At 41.1% G+C, this 13,687-nt stretch overlaps 1 protein-coding gene across 1 annotated transcript; it reads left to right on the top strand.

Moving 5' to 3' along the window:
* Window positions 1-770: 770 nt before the first annotated feature.
* Window positions 771-8,771, top strand: LOC308086665 (peroxiredoxin-6-like). Its single transcript, XM_080430298.1, has 5 exons — window positions 771-912; window positions 3,600-3,756; window positions 5,810-5,956; window positions 6,878-7,024; window positions 8,238-8,771. Exons 1-5 carry the CDS (start codon window positions 821-823, stop codon window positions 8,361-8,363), a joined length of 669 nt encoding a protein of 222 aa, XP_080286424.1. The 5' UTR covers window positions 771-820; the 3' UTR covers window positions 8,364-8,771.
* The last annotated feature ends 4,916 nt before the right edge of the window (window positions 8,772-13,687 follow it).

A 13,687-nucleotide genomic window follows, 5' to 3' on the forward strand; every position in this document is an offset into this window, starting at 1 on the left:
AACGTCGTTTCATAACAATAGATTTTTTTTACCCTTGTGATTGGTAGACGTCAGTGGTGGAAAAAGTACTCTGATATTTTACTTACGTATTAGTATCAATTCTGCAATATAGAAATACTCCGTTACAAGTAAAAGTCCGGAATTCAAAATGTACTTGAGTAGAAGTACAAAAGTATCGGTATCAAAATGTACTTAAAAGTACCATCTAAAATAGCAGATCTACAAGGTCACAACGTGTCACGATGCGAAGCGTTGTGAGCTTGTAGATCTGCTATTTTCAAATAGCCTATGTATAAAATATAGGGCTAAAGTGATTAATGTGTGTTTTATAATATAATACTTGATAATTGCAAAGTAATTAGTAACTAAAGTTTTCAAATAATTGTAGTGGAGTAAAAGTACAATATTTGCCTTAACTGGAAATACTCCAGTAAAAAAAAAATACCTCAACATTTTACTTAAAGTACAGCACTTGAGTACATGTACTTAGTTACTTTACACCACTGGTAGACGTTTTTACATAAGTGAATCCATGGCACGCCCAGAGTGTAGAAGAGAGAGTCACGTCACGCTTTGATCTACGGGCTATAGTTCCAAACATTGGAACTATCTCATTGAGATAGACAGAGCACTTCCGCATTCCATTCTCACGATGGGAGTCATCCGAGTCAACGCTAGTGTCGTAACTCTCTTATACGGCTCTGGGCACGCCTCCTTTCTAGTAGTACCACGTGGTGGCTCCACAGCTTCCATCCCTATCCATTGTTTCTCTGGCAGACACACAGAGTAGAGTGGACCACGACGACACAGACTAAGAACCATGCCGGGCATCCTGCTGGGAGACGTGTTACCTAACTTCGAAGCCGACACCACCGTGGGCAAGATCAAGTTCCATGACTTCCTCGGAGATTCGTAAGTGCACGAGCTTCATGTAGGCTAACTGCCAGTCTGCCACATAATGGTGGAAAAAGTACTCACATTTTTTTTTTACTTAAGTAAAAGTATCAATACTACAATGTAGAAAGAAACACTCTGTTACAAGTAAAAGTCCGGAATAAAACAATTACTTGAGTAAAGTGTGTAAAAATGTACTTAAAGTACCAAAAGTAGAACGTACTCATTATGCAGAATCTCCCATTTCACAGGTTTTCAAATGTATATATATTTTTTGAAAATGGCAGATCTACAAGCTCGCAATGATCTGATGCATTGTGAGCTTGTAGATCTGCTGTTTTCAAATGTCCGAAATGTAGGGTTGAAGTGGTTAATGGCATGCATATTTTGTAATAATCAAAATCTACAAAGTACTGAAAACTGGAAACACTCCAGTAAAGTAAAATGACTTAAATTGTACTTAGGTACAGTACTTGAGTAAATGTACTTAGTTACTTTACACCACTGTTAAAAACATTCCAAAACAAAGCTGTTCACTGTGGTGAGCGTGGTAACTGACTCCAGATCAGCAGCAGCCTGCCACCTGACAACTATTATGCACTGCAGAGATATCATCAGTGTCATATGCGACACCTGGTGGTTTGCATAATGCTACAAAAATTGTCATTATGATTAAGAAAACCGCATTAAATAGTTCCCTTTGGGTTCACTGTCAGAAGTCCAAGACAGTCTGTCTGATAGAATTTGTCTAGTAAATCTTTTTGGGACTATACGTCGACACAATAAATCAGTATTGGCTGTAGTGTAGATCAAACGTTTGTTCAGATACTTTACTTTAAAATCTGGATGAATGAGCGTCCATGTCTTTTTTTTTTAAGTGAGACATTATGCAATCCTTGATTCTGTTTAGGTAGAGTAGGTCATTTAATGAGGCGTGAGAGCAGAGAGAACAAGGCATGCTGTGTGTGTGTGTGTGTGTGTGTGTGTGTGTGTGTGTGTGTGTGTGTGTGTGTGTACTATTCAGCACTTGCCTCCACTTTTGGCATCCAATCTTGTGTCTATCTAATCCATGAATGGTTTACAAAGAAAACAAGCCACACACACACACACACACAAACTTTATCATCAAATTTTTTTTAATGAATGAACACAAGAAGCAATTAACCTTGTTGAACTGTTACAAAAATCACAGATTAACTTCTAAGTTACTATCTTGGTTATGGCATTAAATGAAATTTCATGGACAGATAAGGATGGGAGGTAGGGGTCATGGACAAGAACATGAATCTAACTTGACATTGTGTAACTGGATGGGGGGGCTTATGAGTCCATGTTTTATAAGAGTGTGTGTTTGCATGACTCTCCACAATCCACTTCCCACAACCCCTGAACTAGATGAGGTGAAATTATGCACTCAATGTCTTATAAGAATGTCTGTGAATTTTGGGGATTTCCCACCCTTCCTTTATTTTTAGTCATCTATTTTCTTTCCTGTTAAGGGTTTGGCTCTAACTGCACAAGCAACTCGGACATTATTGCAACACACCCCTCACAAAACAAAATAAGTTGCATGCTTGCCCAACTGCATGCTTATCATTACTATTATTTATTATTTGACTGTGTATGGACTTTCCTGATGAGACCAGCCCTGTTTTGTTTGGCGTAGTTGACACCCAAGATTATAGTTGTCTAAAAGAGGCATGTATTAGCTAGAAAAACTACACCCAAGTGCACGCATATCGTGAGTTTGCAGAAAGAAACTAAGCCTGATTGTTCTACTATGATGGAGACCAGCTTTGTTAGTAGCCTGGTTGTTTTCAGATCCTTATCTGGGATCTAAAAATGTTCATGGTCCCAACATGACATTTGATTTGTGTAGCTTTGTTAGGAAGCAGTTAGGAAAACTAGCCTTTTTAACTTTGAATAAAAAGCTGTGTTCCATCACAGCATTGGCTTCCTCGCAATCATGTGATTCTCTCCCCCTTTGAGCAGCTGGTCACGAGGCCTCCATTGAGACAAAGCGCCAGTGTTGTGATTTGCTGTTGCCTCAACACTCTGTGATTTAGTTGACCTCTGGCCAATGAACTCCCTCTATGAGTATTGCAGGTTAGATGGACCACATTATCTGATGACTGAAGATTTCAGTGAACCAAGTTATTTATTCACATGCCTTGTTTTCATGAAAAACATGTTGATTCAGGGGGTTTCAAGAGTGAATCCCAATTTTAAAAAGTCACTGCGAAAAGTGTACTATATTGTCTCGACAATAGATAACAAATGAAAACGTTGCAATGTACACCTGCGTTCAGCAAAAACGCAGATGTAGCTGTGGTAAAGTATTATATAACTTTGGCACTCGGTTACATGCTTATGTAAGAATGAATAGAACGAAAGAACTTCTATCCAATCTTTTCTCCCAGTCCTTTTGCAGAAAATAATATAATCCCAGTCCAGCCCTGCTGGGTTTAAGTGTGTTTAGTTCCGAGTCTGTCAGATTCCCAGCCACCTGTTGCTCCAAACTTGAACCGCTGGTTCTGACATTTCCTCCAGGGACTCGCAGTTCTTTCTCCGCTGCTCTCGTCACGCAATTTATGGCTCTCCTGTTGCCTCCACTCCCTCTCCATTGTGTCCTGCTCTCATGTCTCTCCTTTCCTTAACCCTACCTGCACTCAATTCTATTTCCCCCTGGCTCTTTTCTTGTGCAGATGGGGTGTGTTGTTCTCCCACCCGAGGGACTTCACTCCTGTGTGCACCACTGAGCTGGCCTGTGCTGCTAAGGTCAGCGATGAGTTCAAGAAAAGGAATGTCAAGATGATCGCCTTGTCCATCGACAGCGTGGCGGACCACCTCAGTTGGAGTCAGGTTAGTGGCCGATACACACAAGCATGCAGAAATCTGGCGCTATATAAAGACATGGACACAATACACCTTTACCAGGGATTGCTCTATCATTTCATCCAGGCATGTAACACTTTGCAACACTCGCCATTTTCACCTGACTCTCACACGCTTTCTGGTAACGTCGTCACTTGCAAACAAAATAATTTCGGTTCGCATGTGGACCAAATCAAGGTGGCAGTTCCGAATGGTTTACGCTACAGTTAAGATGCATAGCATCACACTACTAATCTCCAGAGATTGTGGACCCCAGGAAGACTAGCGATCACTTTGTGGAAGCTAAAGGCGATCCTAAAAAAAAGAAAGAAAGTGCAGCTGTTGAAGACTGGTCAGGAAATGTGGTTGGAATGTGACTTTTTACATGTTGCATAACTATGGCATAATGCAGATTTACTACCATAACCAAACTTTGGCAGCAGTCATTTCCCCCAAATCCACTTTTGAGAATGGGTCAAGGTTTTTCTCTTCTGGCCAGGCGTAATTTTGTACAGATGGCTCTACAGTCTGTCCTACAAGTTTCCCATGGACAGTATTACCATCTGGATACTGATAAAGGTGGTTTTAAAACTGAGTTTTTACAAGTATGTCACTGAACTGCATGCAAAACATGCTTGTGGAGTTGCAGCTTTGCCCCCCTGGCAGTCAAACTTTTAAATGACCGGAAAATACACCCTGCACTTTGACATTTACACTGCACTTTATGGACTCTAAAGACCTTTATGGTTTTATGGACTTTCGTTTAACGTATTTTTTAAATTATTTTTTTCTTAGCTTTATTGAAGCTTTATCTTATTGATCATTTTATTTGCTATTGTCTTTGCACTGTTTTGATCTGGGTCGTTTGTCTCTTTCAATGGCTCGTCTAGGTTAATCTCCCCCATACATAAACAGAACCACTGTGATTGGCTTTCAGCTGTGTTGCTAGGTTACAGGCAGTGCCTCCCCTCTTGACGGTCAGTGAGTGGTCCAACAGGGGGGGGGGGGAATCTGCACTGGGCCACTCCTGATTGGACAGAATGCTTGGTTACTAGGTTACATTCAGCACCGCCCACCTTAAAACTTCATCAGATCATTAACCCAGCCGTTAGCTACTGTTTAAAGTTTAGGTTTTTCCAGAATGTCATGAAATGAGAAATAAAGTAACTTTTGATTTAATCATCTGCCGTGGAAATAGGTTGGACTACAGGTCTGTAGTTTTGGGAAGGGGTCAGGATATTTAGTATCACTCTTGGGAGTCCTAAACCCACCCTTTTTGTTTTCTTTGTTGCTGCCTCTAACACATAGACACACACTTAGACACACAGACTGTTGGCTGAACCCTTGCGAATAGAAAACGGACCGTTTTCCCACACTGAACTATTTACTTTGTCTGATGTCCAACTACTGATTATAACATCTGTTGCAGTTCACTCACGTGGAAGACAACAGTGAAATGTTGTCACTCTTTTGACTGCTTGTTATGTCTTCACATAGACAAAATACCTCTTAAAAATAGACTTACTATAACCATAGACTAGTCTAGCCTTATGATCCCACCTTCCCACGACAAAAATATGCATAGTTACCTTTCTCACCAAAAGATGGCACTTACCTATGCAAAAAAGATTTGCCTTGTCATTCTGAGTAGGCACAGAGTAGACACGGTTCAAGGTCCTCGCACAGGTCCCAAGTCTTGTTTTAATCTAGTTACAGCTGAACTAGATTAACCTCCATATCTAATCAATCACAATCTGGGAACCCATTCGGTAAAAACAAAGTAGATGTTTATGTAGAAACAGGAACTCGGTTTGTCTCCTCCCCTTTCTTAGTGCGCTTCCTTCCGGGTGCTTCAGTGTTTATTCCTACTAACAACAACACTACATGTTTAGGGCAGTGGTGTTAGTCAGGACTTCGAGACATATTACCTTGGCGTGCATGTAAGCTTTAGTCTTATTACACACACATCCACTGTGGGAGAAAGGCGTAAACGATGGAGTCATTTGTGTGTGAAATGATGTTTCCCATCCCTGTGTTCCAGGATGTGATGGCTTTCGGAGGCGAGAAGGCTGGCTCCCCTCTGCCATTCCCCATCATCGCTGACCACAAGCGAGAGCTGTCGGTCCTGCTTGGCATGCTGGACCCCGACGAGTTGGACAAGGACGGAATGCCCCTCACTGCACGCTGTGTACGAGACATCCCCAACACTCACACTTCAACAACCCCCCAGTCTCACTCACTCACTCACTCCTCGTACTGTGTAACCATACAATTATCTTGTTAGGCTTAGCGAATGGGCAGTGTTACCACACTAGTGTGACATTGTGGTAGGGATTAAGTTAAATTTATACTCCATCGCGCAACTGTGCTCCTGAAGAACAAATCTACAAGGTATCGACTCGCTGCATTGGTCCATTGCTACGCAATGGTCGGTTGTAGGTCTGTTCTTTTTGGGACGCAGCCTATTGAGTTGCAGGACTCTTTTTATAAAAAATGTTTGGGGTCTCATCTTCAGTAAATGACAATCCTGATCACAGTTGGTTTTCTTCAATGTTTACTGCTTGTTGTATCTTGATAAACATTGAAGCAAACTGAGATGATCAGGTAAGCGCAAATTAACCTGTGAAAAGGTACGCTGTTCTGTACAGTAAATGGACCGATCCCAGGGCTACTGAGAGAGAGAATCGCACAAGACACACCCGTACGCATACATCCTTTGTAAATGTAGAACATTAACATAATATTCACACCAACATTTATTGCCAAAACCAACTTAAAGTTGATTTTGAGTTTGTTTCTGTGTGCTTGGACTCAAGAGATAACAAGAACAAGAGAAATGCATATAATATGTAACATTGCGTATCGGCAAGATCAAAGATGGTGTGATTCTTTTCTCGTCTCCGCTCTCTGTATGTCATAAGACTGAGTCTTCTTCCATTGTTCAAAAATAATGATTTTCATACAAATTATTATATACCGTACATATTTTATGCATATAGGGGAAACACTGGAATGCTTACTGTACTGCATTGTACTATAACTGTACACGTTCAGAATAACTGATGACTGAAGCTCACCCAATGCCTTTTCTGAACCGTCTCCCCTGCAGGTGTTTGTGATTGGCCCAGACAAGAAACTGAAGCTGTCCATCCTCTACCCTGCCACTACTGGAAGGAACTTCGATGAGTTACTCCGTGTCATCGACTCCCTACAGCTCACCGCTCAGAAGAAGGTTGCCACGCCTGTGGACTGGAAGGTACTGGAATCATTTTTTTGTTTACGACTTAGAACTATCATAGCAGGAGATGTTCCCTCACTGATGGTCAAAAGTTCAGGACATCTGTCAACATAGCCCCATTAAGAACCTCTCACTCCGCTATACAGCTCCGAGATGAGGTCCTATGCCGAGGTCTCCCAGAATCAGTTGAACGGACGCAAAGGGTCCGCTATTTACCCTTTTCGACACATCGTATCCAAAAACTAATGGTAGATTCCAAAGCGTACTTGGGCACAAAATATTTTAGGTTGGGGACGAAACTACCTGTTTAAATCGATTAGTCAGCCTGTGGCCATGTTTCCCATTCAACTCGGAAAACCCCCCTACGTCCGGTGCCAGTACTGCTCCCGGTTCGGCTACAATGGGAAACGAGTGCCTTCCTTCTGTGCCCTTTCAACTCTCCCTTTCAGCTGCCTAAATAAAAAAAATGCAAAGGAACATTTGAAGTGTACCTGACTGCCCACTCCTCTTTTGGGGGAAAACATGCAAGTGTTATGTTCTACAATGCAGTACCCTGATGATAATACCTTCTTGATATATAACCATGCCCTGGACTTGCTCAGGCTTGTCATTCGACATGGTTGTCCGTTTGCTACAGAGCCACGAATCTCAAGATTTTCCATGATACTTGATATGTGTGTTGATGAGAGCCTGGTAGTCGACCACCTCCATTGGGATTCCTTCCCCTAGACCAGCAGTTCTCATTAGGCTTTGTAGGGGCCCTGAATTTTGTGGTACAGTATACATACTGTGTACCTATTATGGTGAATAACTTTGTCTGTGTCACTTGACAGAAACCCACATGGGATTTGGCTATTTTGGGGTCTCAAAGGGAACATTGCAACCCTAAAAGCAATCTTTTTTTATGCTCTGCTCACTAACAGCATTACACTACAATCAATGTATGAGCAGTTATATTGGAGATTGTGTTGATTAACCACTTTCAACGTGGCATCCCTATTTTGGGGATGTCGTTATAGGTTATACAAGTATATATAGGGCTTAATAACCACATGAACCCGACTTAATAGTAGAACATTCTGCAAAAATGGCAGATGGGCTATTTTCGGTGAAGAGATTTGGTGTGGAGGGTGGGGAAAAAAAGGACTGGGTCATGGATACACTACTGTATAGGGGTTTAGTGGTTAACCTTTTGTTTATTACATCTTTTGTCTCTCTCTCTCTCTCTTAGCCTGGTGACAAGGTCATGGTCATCCCCTCACTCTCTGATGCAGAGGCGGCTGCCCTCTTCCCCAATGGTGTGACCACCAAAGAGGTGCCTTCTGGGAAAAGATACCTGCGCTACACCCAGCCCTGAAACTGGACAATCATCCTACCAGCACAATCCCAATAGGCTCAGCAAGGACGGTACTCTCCTGTAGTTTACTGCTGTTCCATTTAAACATCTCTGGACTGTGGGGAATGGCAGGTACTGTAACCAGTCATCACTAGGAGGATCTACATAAAAAGTCTTAATTATTTACTGGTGAATTATGTACAGAAATAATTGGATTTAGCTGTTATTGTAGCCAGCAAAAGATGCAAATTCCTTGCACTGGTGACTTACATGTAGAACTGACTGACTGTGAACAGATGGCACTTATTCTGTACCTGACTACCTGTATGACACCTGTGGCTTATGTTAACCAAGTTTTGGGGAAATTTCGTAATGTTATTACACAGTGCCTTAGTTTCCCTGAATAAAGGTGTTTTGTAACACAAAGAAGTTTATGACTTATTTATTTTCAAATTGTTTAACAATTGTACGTGGATGATGCATTGACCATGAAGTCGGTAGCCACTAGCCAATATAACGATTAACTCTGGTAGATTTCACACAGTTGACTTAGAAAAAGGCAACTTTTGGGCTTTTTTCCCCATGAAAGCCTATGATAAATTGCCAAAAGGCGACCGCTTACCGGACACTTTTAGAAGGCGCTGATCAGAGTGTATATATGTATATATATATATATATATATGTCTATGTCTTATTTGGCTGCGAACGAGCGCTTTGAAAAGTTGGAAAATAGTGAGGATATGTTCTGAAATACGCTTATGACGCGGACCGCTTTTCATCAGCTGTCCAATCACAACTCGACTACACAAATACACTGCTCCTCCTTGTCCTCGCTGATTGTCTCAGTATGTCCTGGTGTCGGCCACCGACACAGACTATCACCAGCCTATTATTACCTAATATAATTGCATTGTATTCGCTATACTTATACGTGGAGTTGTATTTATTAATATATCACAGTAAAGTGAGTTGTGGTCCAAACAACGAGTTCCAGCCTCTTCAGGTAAAACAAGCAGCAGCATGTCTGGAGCAGCAGAGCTGACAGGTGGGGGAGGAACACAGACCTCGGTTTTTGTCTCTGGACCGTGTATGTCATCGCTGTCGGGCAGAAATCTCCATATTCGTAAATTAATGCCCTACTTGATCACGCTACAGCGCCACACAAAAGCATCAAAAGTAGCAGATCTACAAGCTCGAAACACCGCTGTGTAAAATGAACCGAAAGTATGAGAATGATAATAAATAATTGCCTTGTCTTATAAATTATTTATTTATTTATTTATTTATTTGACAGGGACAATGCACATTGATCAACATGTCAGTTATTCACGTCCATGTAAATGAGCCAGAGTTAGCCAGAGTTGGCTAATTTTCATCTGTAGTCCCTGAGCAGGCTGTTAAAAAAGTGGTATAGTTATCCATACAAAAAAAGACATTGTCAACAATACAAAACATGCAGACGTAGTACAGAAGACAAAACAATACAATAAAATATGAGAAGACAGTGATTAATGGAGCCGAAATTTACTCATGATTACAAATTTGGTTAGCTTTAAGCCATCTTTTCAGGTTGAATTTGAAAGTTAGATAGTTGGTGGTCTCTCTTACTTCGGTAGGAAGACTGTTCCAGTGATGGGAGGCTCTAATAGAGAAGACTGTTTTACCAAACACACTCTGTCTGAATGGTACCTCACAGTCTCCTCTGGTAGTTGCCCTTGTTGTTCTGTCACCACTTTCTCTTCGCTCTATGAACTGATTTAGTGGTGGAGGTGCAAGCCCATTTAAAATCTTAAAAATGAGACAAGCATCTGCAAAATGTTTAAAGCCATCAAAATTAAACAAATTATACTTTTGAACTATACGGCAATGGTGGTAACGGTTGGGTTTTTGATCAAGTGTTTTTAATGCCTGTTTGTAAAGTGATTCTATGGGTTTGAGAGTTGTTAGATTTGTCTGTGACCAGGTTGTGAAGCAGTACGTGATGTGTGAGAAAATCATAGCATGCATAAAGAGTTTAGCTGCGTCTGTTGTTAGATATGGTCTTATGTGCCTGAAATTAGACAGATTGAATTTGATTGTGTTGGCTACATTTTTAATATGTTTTTTAAATGTCAAGTTTGAGTCTAATGTGATTCCAAGATATTTAAATTCAGATACTACCTTTAATAATGTTTCCATTGACGATAATGTCAGGATAAACATTGTCTGTGGGGTTACGTGAATAAAACGTACAAACAGTTTTGTTTGTATTCAAATGTAGACATGAGTTCCTCAACCAATCAGATACATGGACCATGGCTGCAGTTAGTTTCTCTGCTGCTAGTTGTTTGTTTTCAGCATGTATATAGAGAACTGTGTCATCAGCATACATTTGTATGGACAGACCGAAGGCAGATCATTAATATACAAACTGAACAAGATAGGGCCCAGTATTGATCCCTGAGGAACTCCAATGTCACTGTTAAGATATGTTGACTGTTTGTTACCAATACGAACCCTTTGCTTCCTATTTGTTAAATATGAATCAAACCATCTGACTGCCTCAGTAGAGAAGTTAAAGAAAGAGAGTTTTGACAAGAGTACCGGATGGTCTACAGTGTCAAAAGCCTGTTTAAGATCCAGGAATACTGCACCCACTGTACCACCTTTATCCAAACTTGACTTGCATTTTATTATTGCAATTATGAACCTGTCTGGGCATGAACTCCAGTACTTACCCTTACCCTACTTCTGTACAAGCTCCTCTGAAAATGCACTTGTCTGCAGTACTTTCTTCTGTCAGTAGATGGCAATGCATACCATTATATCCCATGCATTTCTGGCTGGTAGTGGTAACCTGTGGTATCATAGCAGATGTTGTGGAAAACCTCCAGCTATTATCTGCTGAGGCCAGCACTTGTTGGGAATCCTTTAAGAAACTGTCCCACACTATTTATCCTCAAATTGCCTCTCATGTAAAGCCAAGTCTCAACTCAATGGCAATGGTTGCCTGCTCTGCAACTCATCAGAGGAAGATTTCCTAACCCTAGTCTAGTGTCCCTATTCTGGGCAAAATAGATGGAACATTTAACAACATGTGAGCTTGTAGATCAGCCATTTTTGTGTAGCGAGAGAGAAAAAAAAAAGGAGGCGGCCAAGGATAGACCCCTGGATTTAAGTGGATAATGACGTCTGCAAGTGTTGCCATGTATACTGAGCTGCTGACGAACTAGAAAAGTCAACCTCAATACAAGGAAAAACATGAATGGGGTGGTCTTTTTAACAGGGGTGGTCTTTAATAATTAGCAATTACCTCTAGAACAATACACAACCTACAGTACAACTAAAGTGTTCAATTCAGCACACAGCTGGCATTAACGCCATAATCACTAAAGTTTAACTAGATACCTTCAAATAACCTACCCTTAAAAATTACGAGCAGAACTTTAAAAATTACGAGCAGAACTTCAGCAACTATTAGCTATATGGTAACTAAGGTCCTGAACCTGGGCTTGTATATGGGCTATTTTTGACATTTTGAAATTTGTTGACCTTGTGTATTCATTATTTCTTATTTTTGGGCGGTGAAACCGCCCCTATAAGTGAGGTTTGGAAAAATGTACAAATATCCTGTGCTGTGAAACCGCCCCTATAAGTGAGGTTTGGAAATTTGTACAATTATCCTGCACCGTGATTGGCCAATCACAATCTATTCAGGACTGTGATTGGCCAGTGTCACATGACACATGTGCATAACCCTATATAAGAAACCATAACTTGAAAAAAACATAAATTGGTTTTTTTCAAGTTATGGTTTCGTCCATCATAAAGAGTGTTTCAATAAATGTATTTATCTTTTGTACATGATTGGTTGACTCCATTCAGTATTGTGATTAGCTAGCAAGACACCGCCCACTTCACACAGGGTGTGATTTTTTTTTTGTGTGTGTGAAGATTTCACCTATACATTATTCCTAAAATAGGGACCAAAGTCAAGTGGTTAAGTTTATTATAACTAGACATTAGGGTGAAATAAAGAAAACATGTGTAGTGTGTGCGGACACTGCAGTAACAGTACCTGTTGCAATGTGATAGTTTGAATGATGATGATGATCAGCTGGTAATTGCTGGAGGTGGTCTCTGACCCCTGCAATTGCACCACAGGTATACCAGCAAGAAATGCACCACATTTGTGTTCTTTATTTCACCATTATTTTTGGCCGTAATAAACCCAATTATGATTTATGAATCGCATGGACCCCTAGCATCAGTGTTCTGAGAAGTATTCGGACATTGAGCGAAAGTAGACAAACATTCAGCAAAAATAGTTGGTCTACAACAGTGGTTTTCAACCTTTTTTCATGCCAAGGACCCCTAAATTGATATGTCCGCGGACCCCCATCTGAAAATGTTGTGCCAAGGACCCCCAGAAGCAAAGATTTGAGTTAAAAAGTATACATATATTCAAAGCTATGCACCCATTTTCAAGATTTTTAAAAAATAGCAGATCTACAAGCTTGTATATCTGCTATTTTTGAATAGCCAAAGCTAAGTGGTTAAAATGATGACCACTGGTGGTCCCCGGACCACTGGTTGACAACCACTGGTCTACAAGGTCACGTTGTGAGCTTGAAGATCTAGTATCTTCTGCAAAAATACTTGGTTAGAGGGGGGGAAAAAAGAGGACCAAATACAGACTCCCGGGTGGACCCTGGTCAACCAAATATATTATATTGGGTTTAAGTGGTTGAACATTTTTGTATTACTCCTTTATGTTGCTTCCCTTGAGCTCGGGTCATAACGATACATAGTAATGACTCCTCTGAGGGTGCCTCATAAATGAGGCGCAGTTTACGGAGCTAGTTCAGGCCAGGCAACTCAAGGGATTGGGCTAACCGATCAGGTGACTAAGTCACATGCACTCTTCTCCTGGTCGGTGAGTTATAAGTAATGCTCTGCCTACCTGTTCAGTCTGGTTGCGCTCTTCTGCTGCTCTGACGTGCGACGCTGCTGCTGCCGAGATCCTGCCGGATCTGCTGCCCTTGCTTGCTACGTATGCTGCTGACCATGAATAGTCTCATATTGTTCCTTGGTTGATGGCTATTGGCGTGCTGCCATTGTCCATGCTGCGCTAATCATAGCTACTCAGCTGTGTGCTACTGGTTCTAAAACGTGGTATTACTTTCTTTATTTAAGTTAAAAAATCGCTTGCTAAACGCTCAGCTCAAAAGCAGTAGCGTTTGTCATTGATCGATCTCAGTATGGTCAACTAGAGAGTGTAGAAATAGAGTAACGACACGCAAACGGGCTCCTTGGGTATAGTTCCAAACATTGGGACTGCCTGCCTCATTGAGATAGACGGAGCA

The sequence above is a fragment of the Gymnoscopelus braueri genome, assembly GCF_963280865.1.
Source record: "Gymnoscopelus braueri genome assembly, chromosome: 6".
NCBI lineage: Eukaryota > Metazoa > Chordata > Actinopteri > Myctophiformes > Myctophidae > Gymnoscopelus > Gymnoscopelus braueri.

Excerpts from the sequence above, each read along its gene's own strand:
- LOC308086665 (XM_080430298.1), top strand. The coding sequence starts at position 821 with ATGCCGGGCATCCTGCTGGGAGACGTGTTACCTAACTTCGAAGCCGAC. Across the intron at positions 3,757-5,809 it reads ACCACCTCAGTTGGAGTCAG|GATGTGATGGCTTTCGGAGG; the intron begins GTTAGTGGCCGA and ends CCTGTGTTCCAG. Across the intron at positions 5,957-6,877 it reads TGCCCCTCACTGCACGCTGT|GTGTTTGTGATTGGCCCAGA; the intron begins GTACGAGACATC and ends TCTCCCCTGCAG.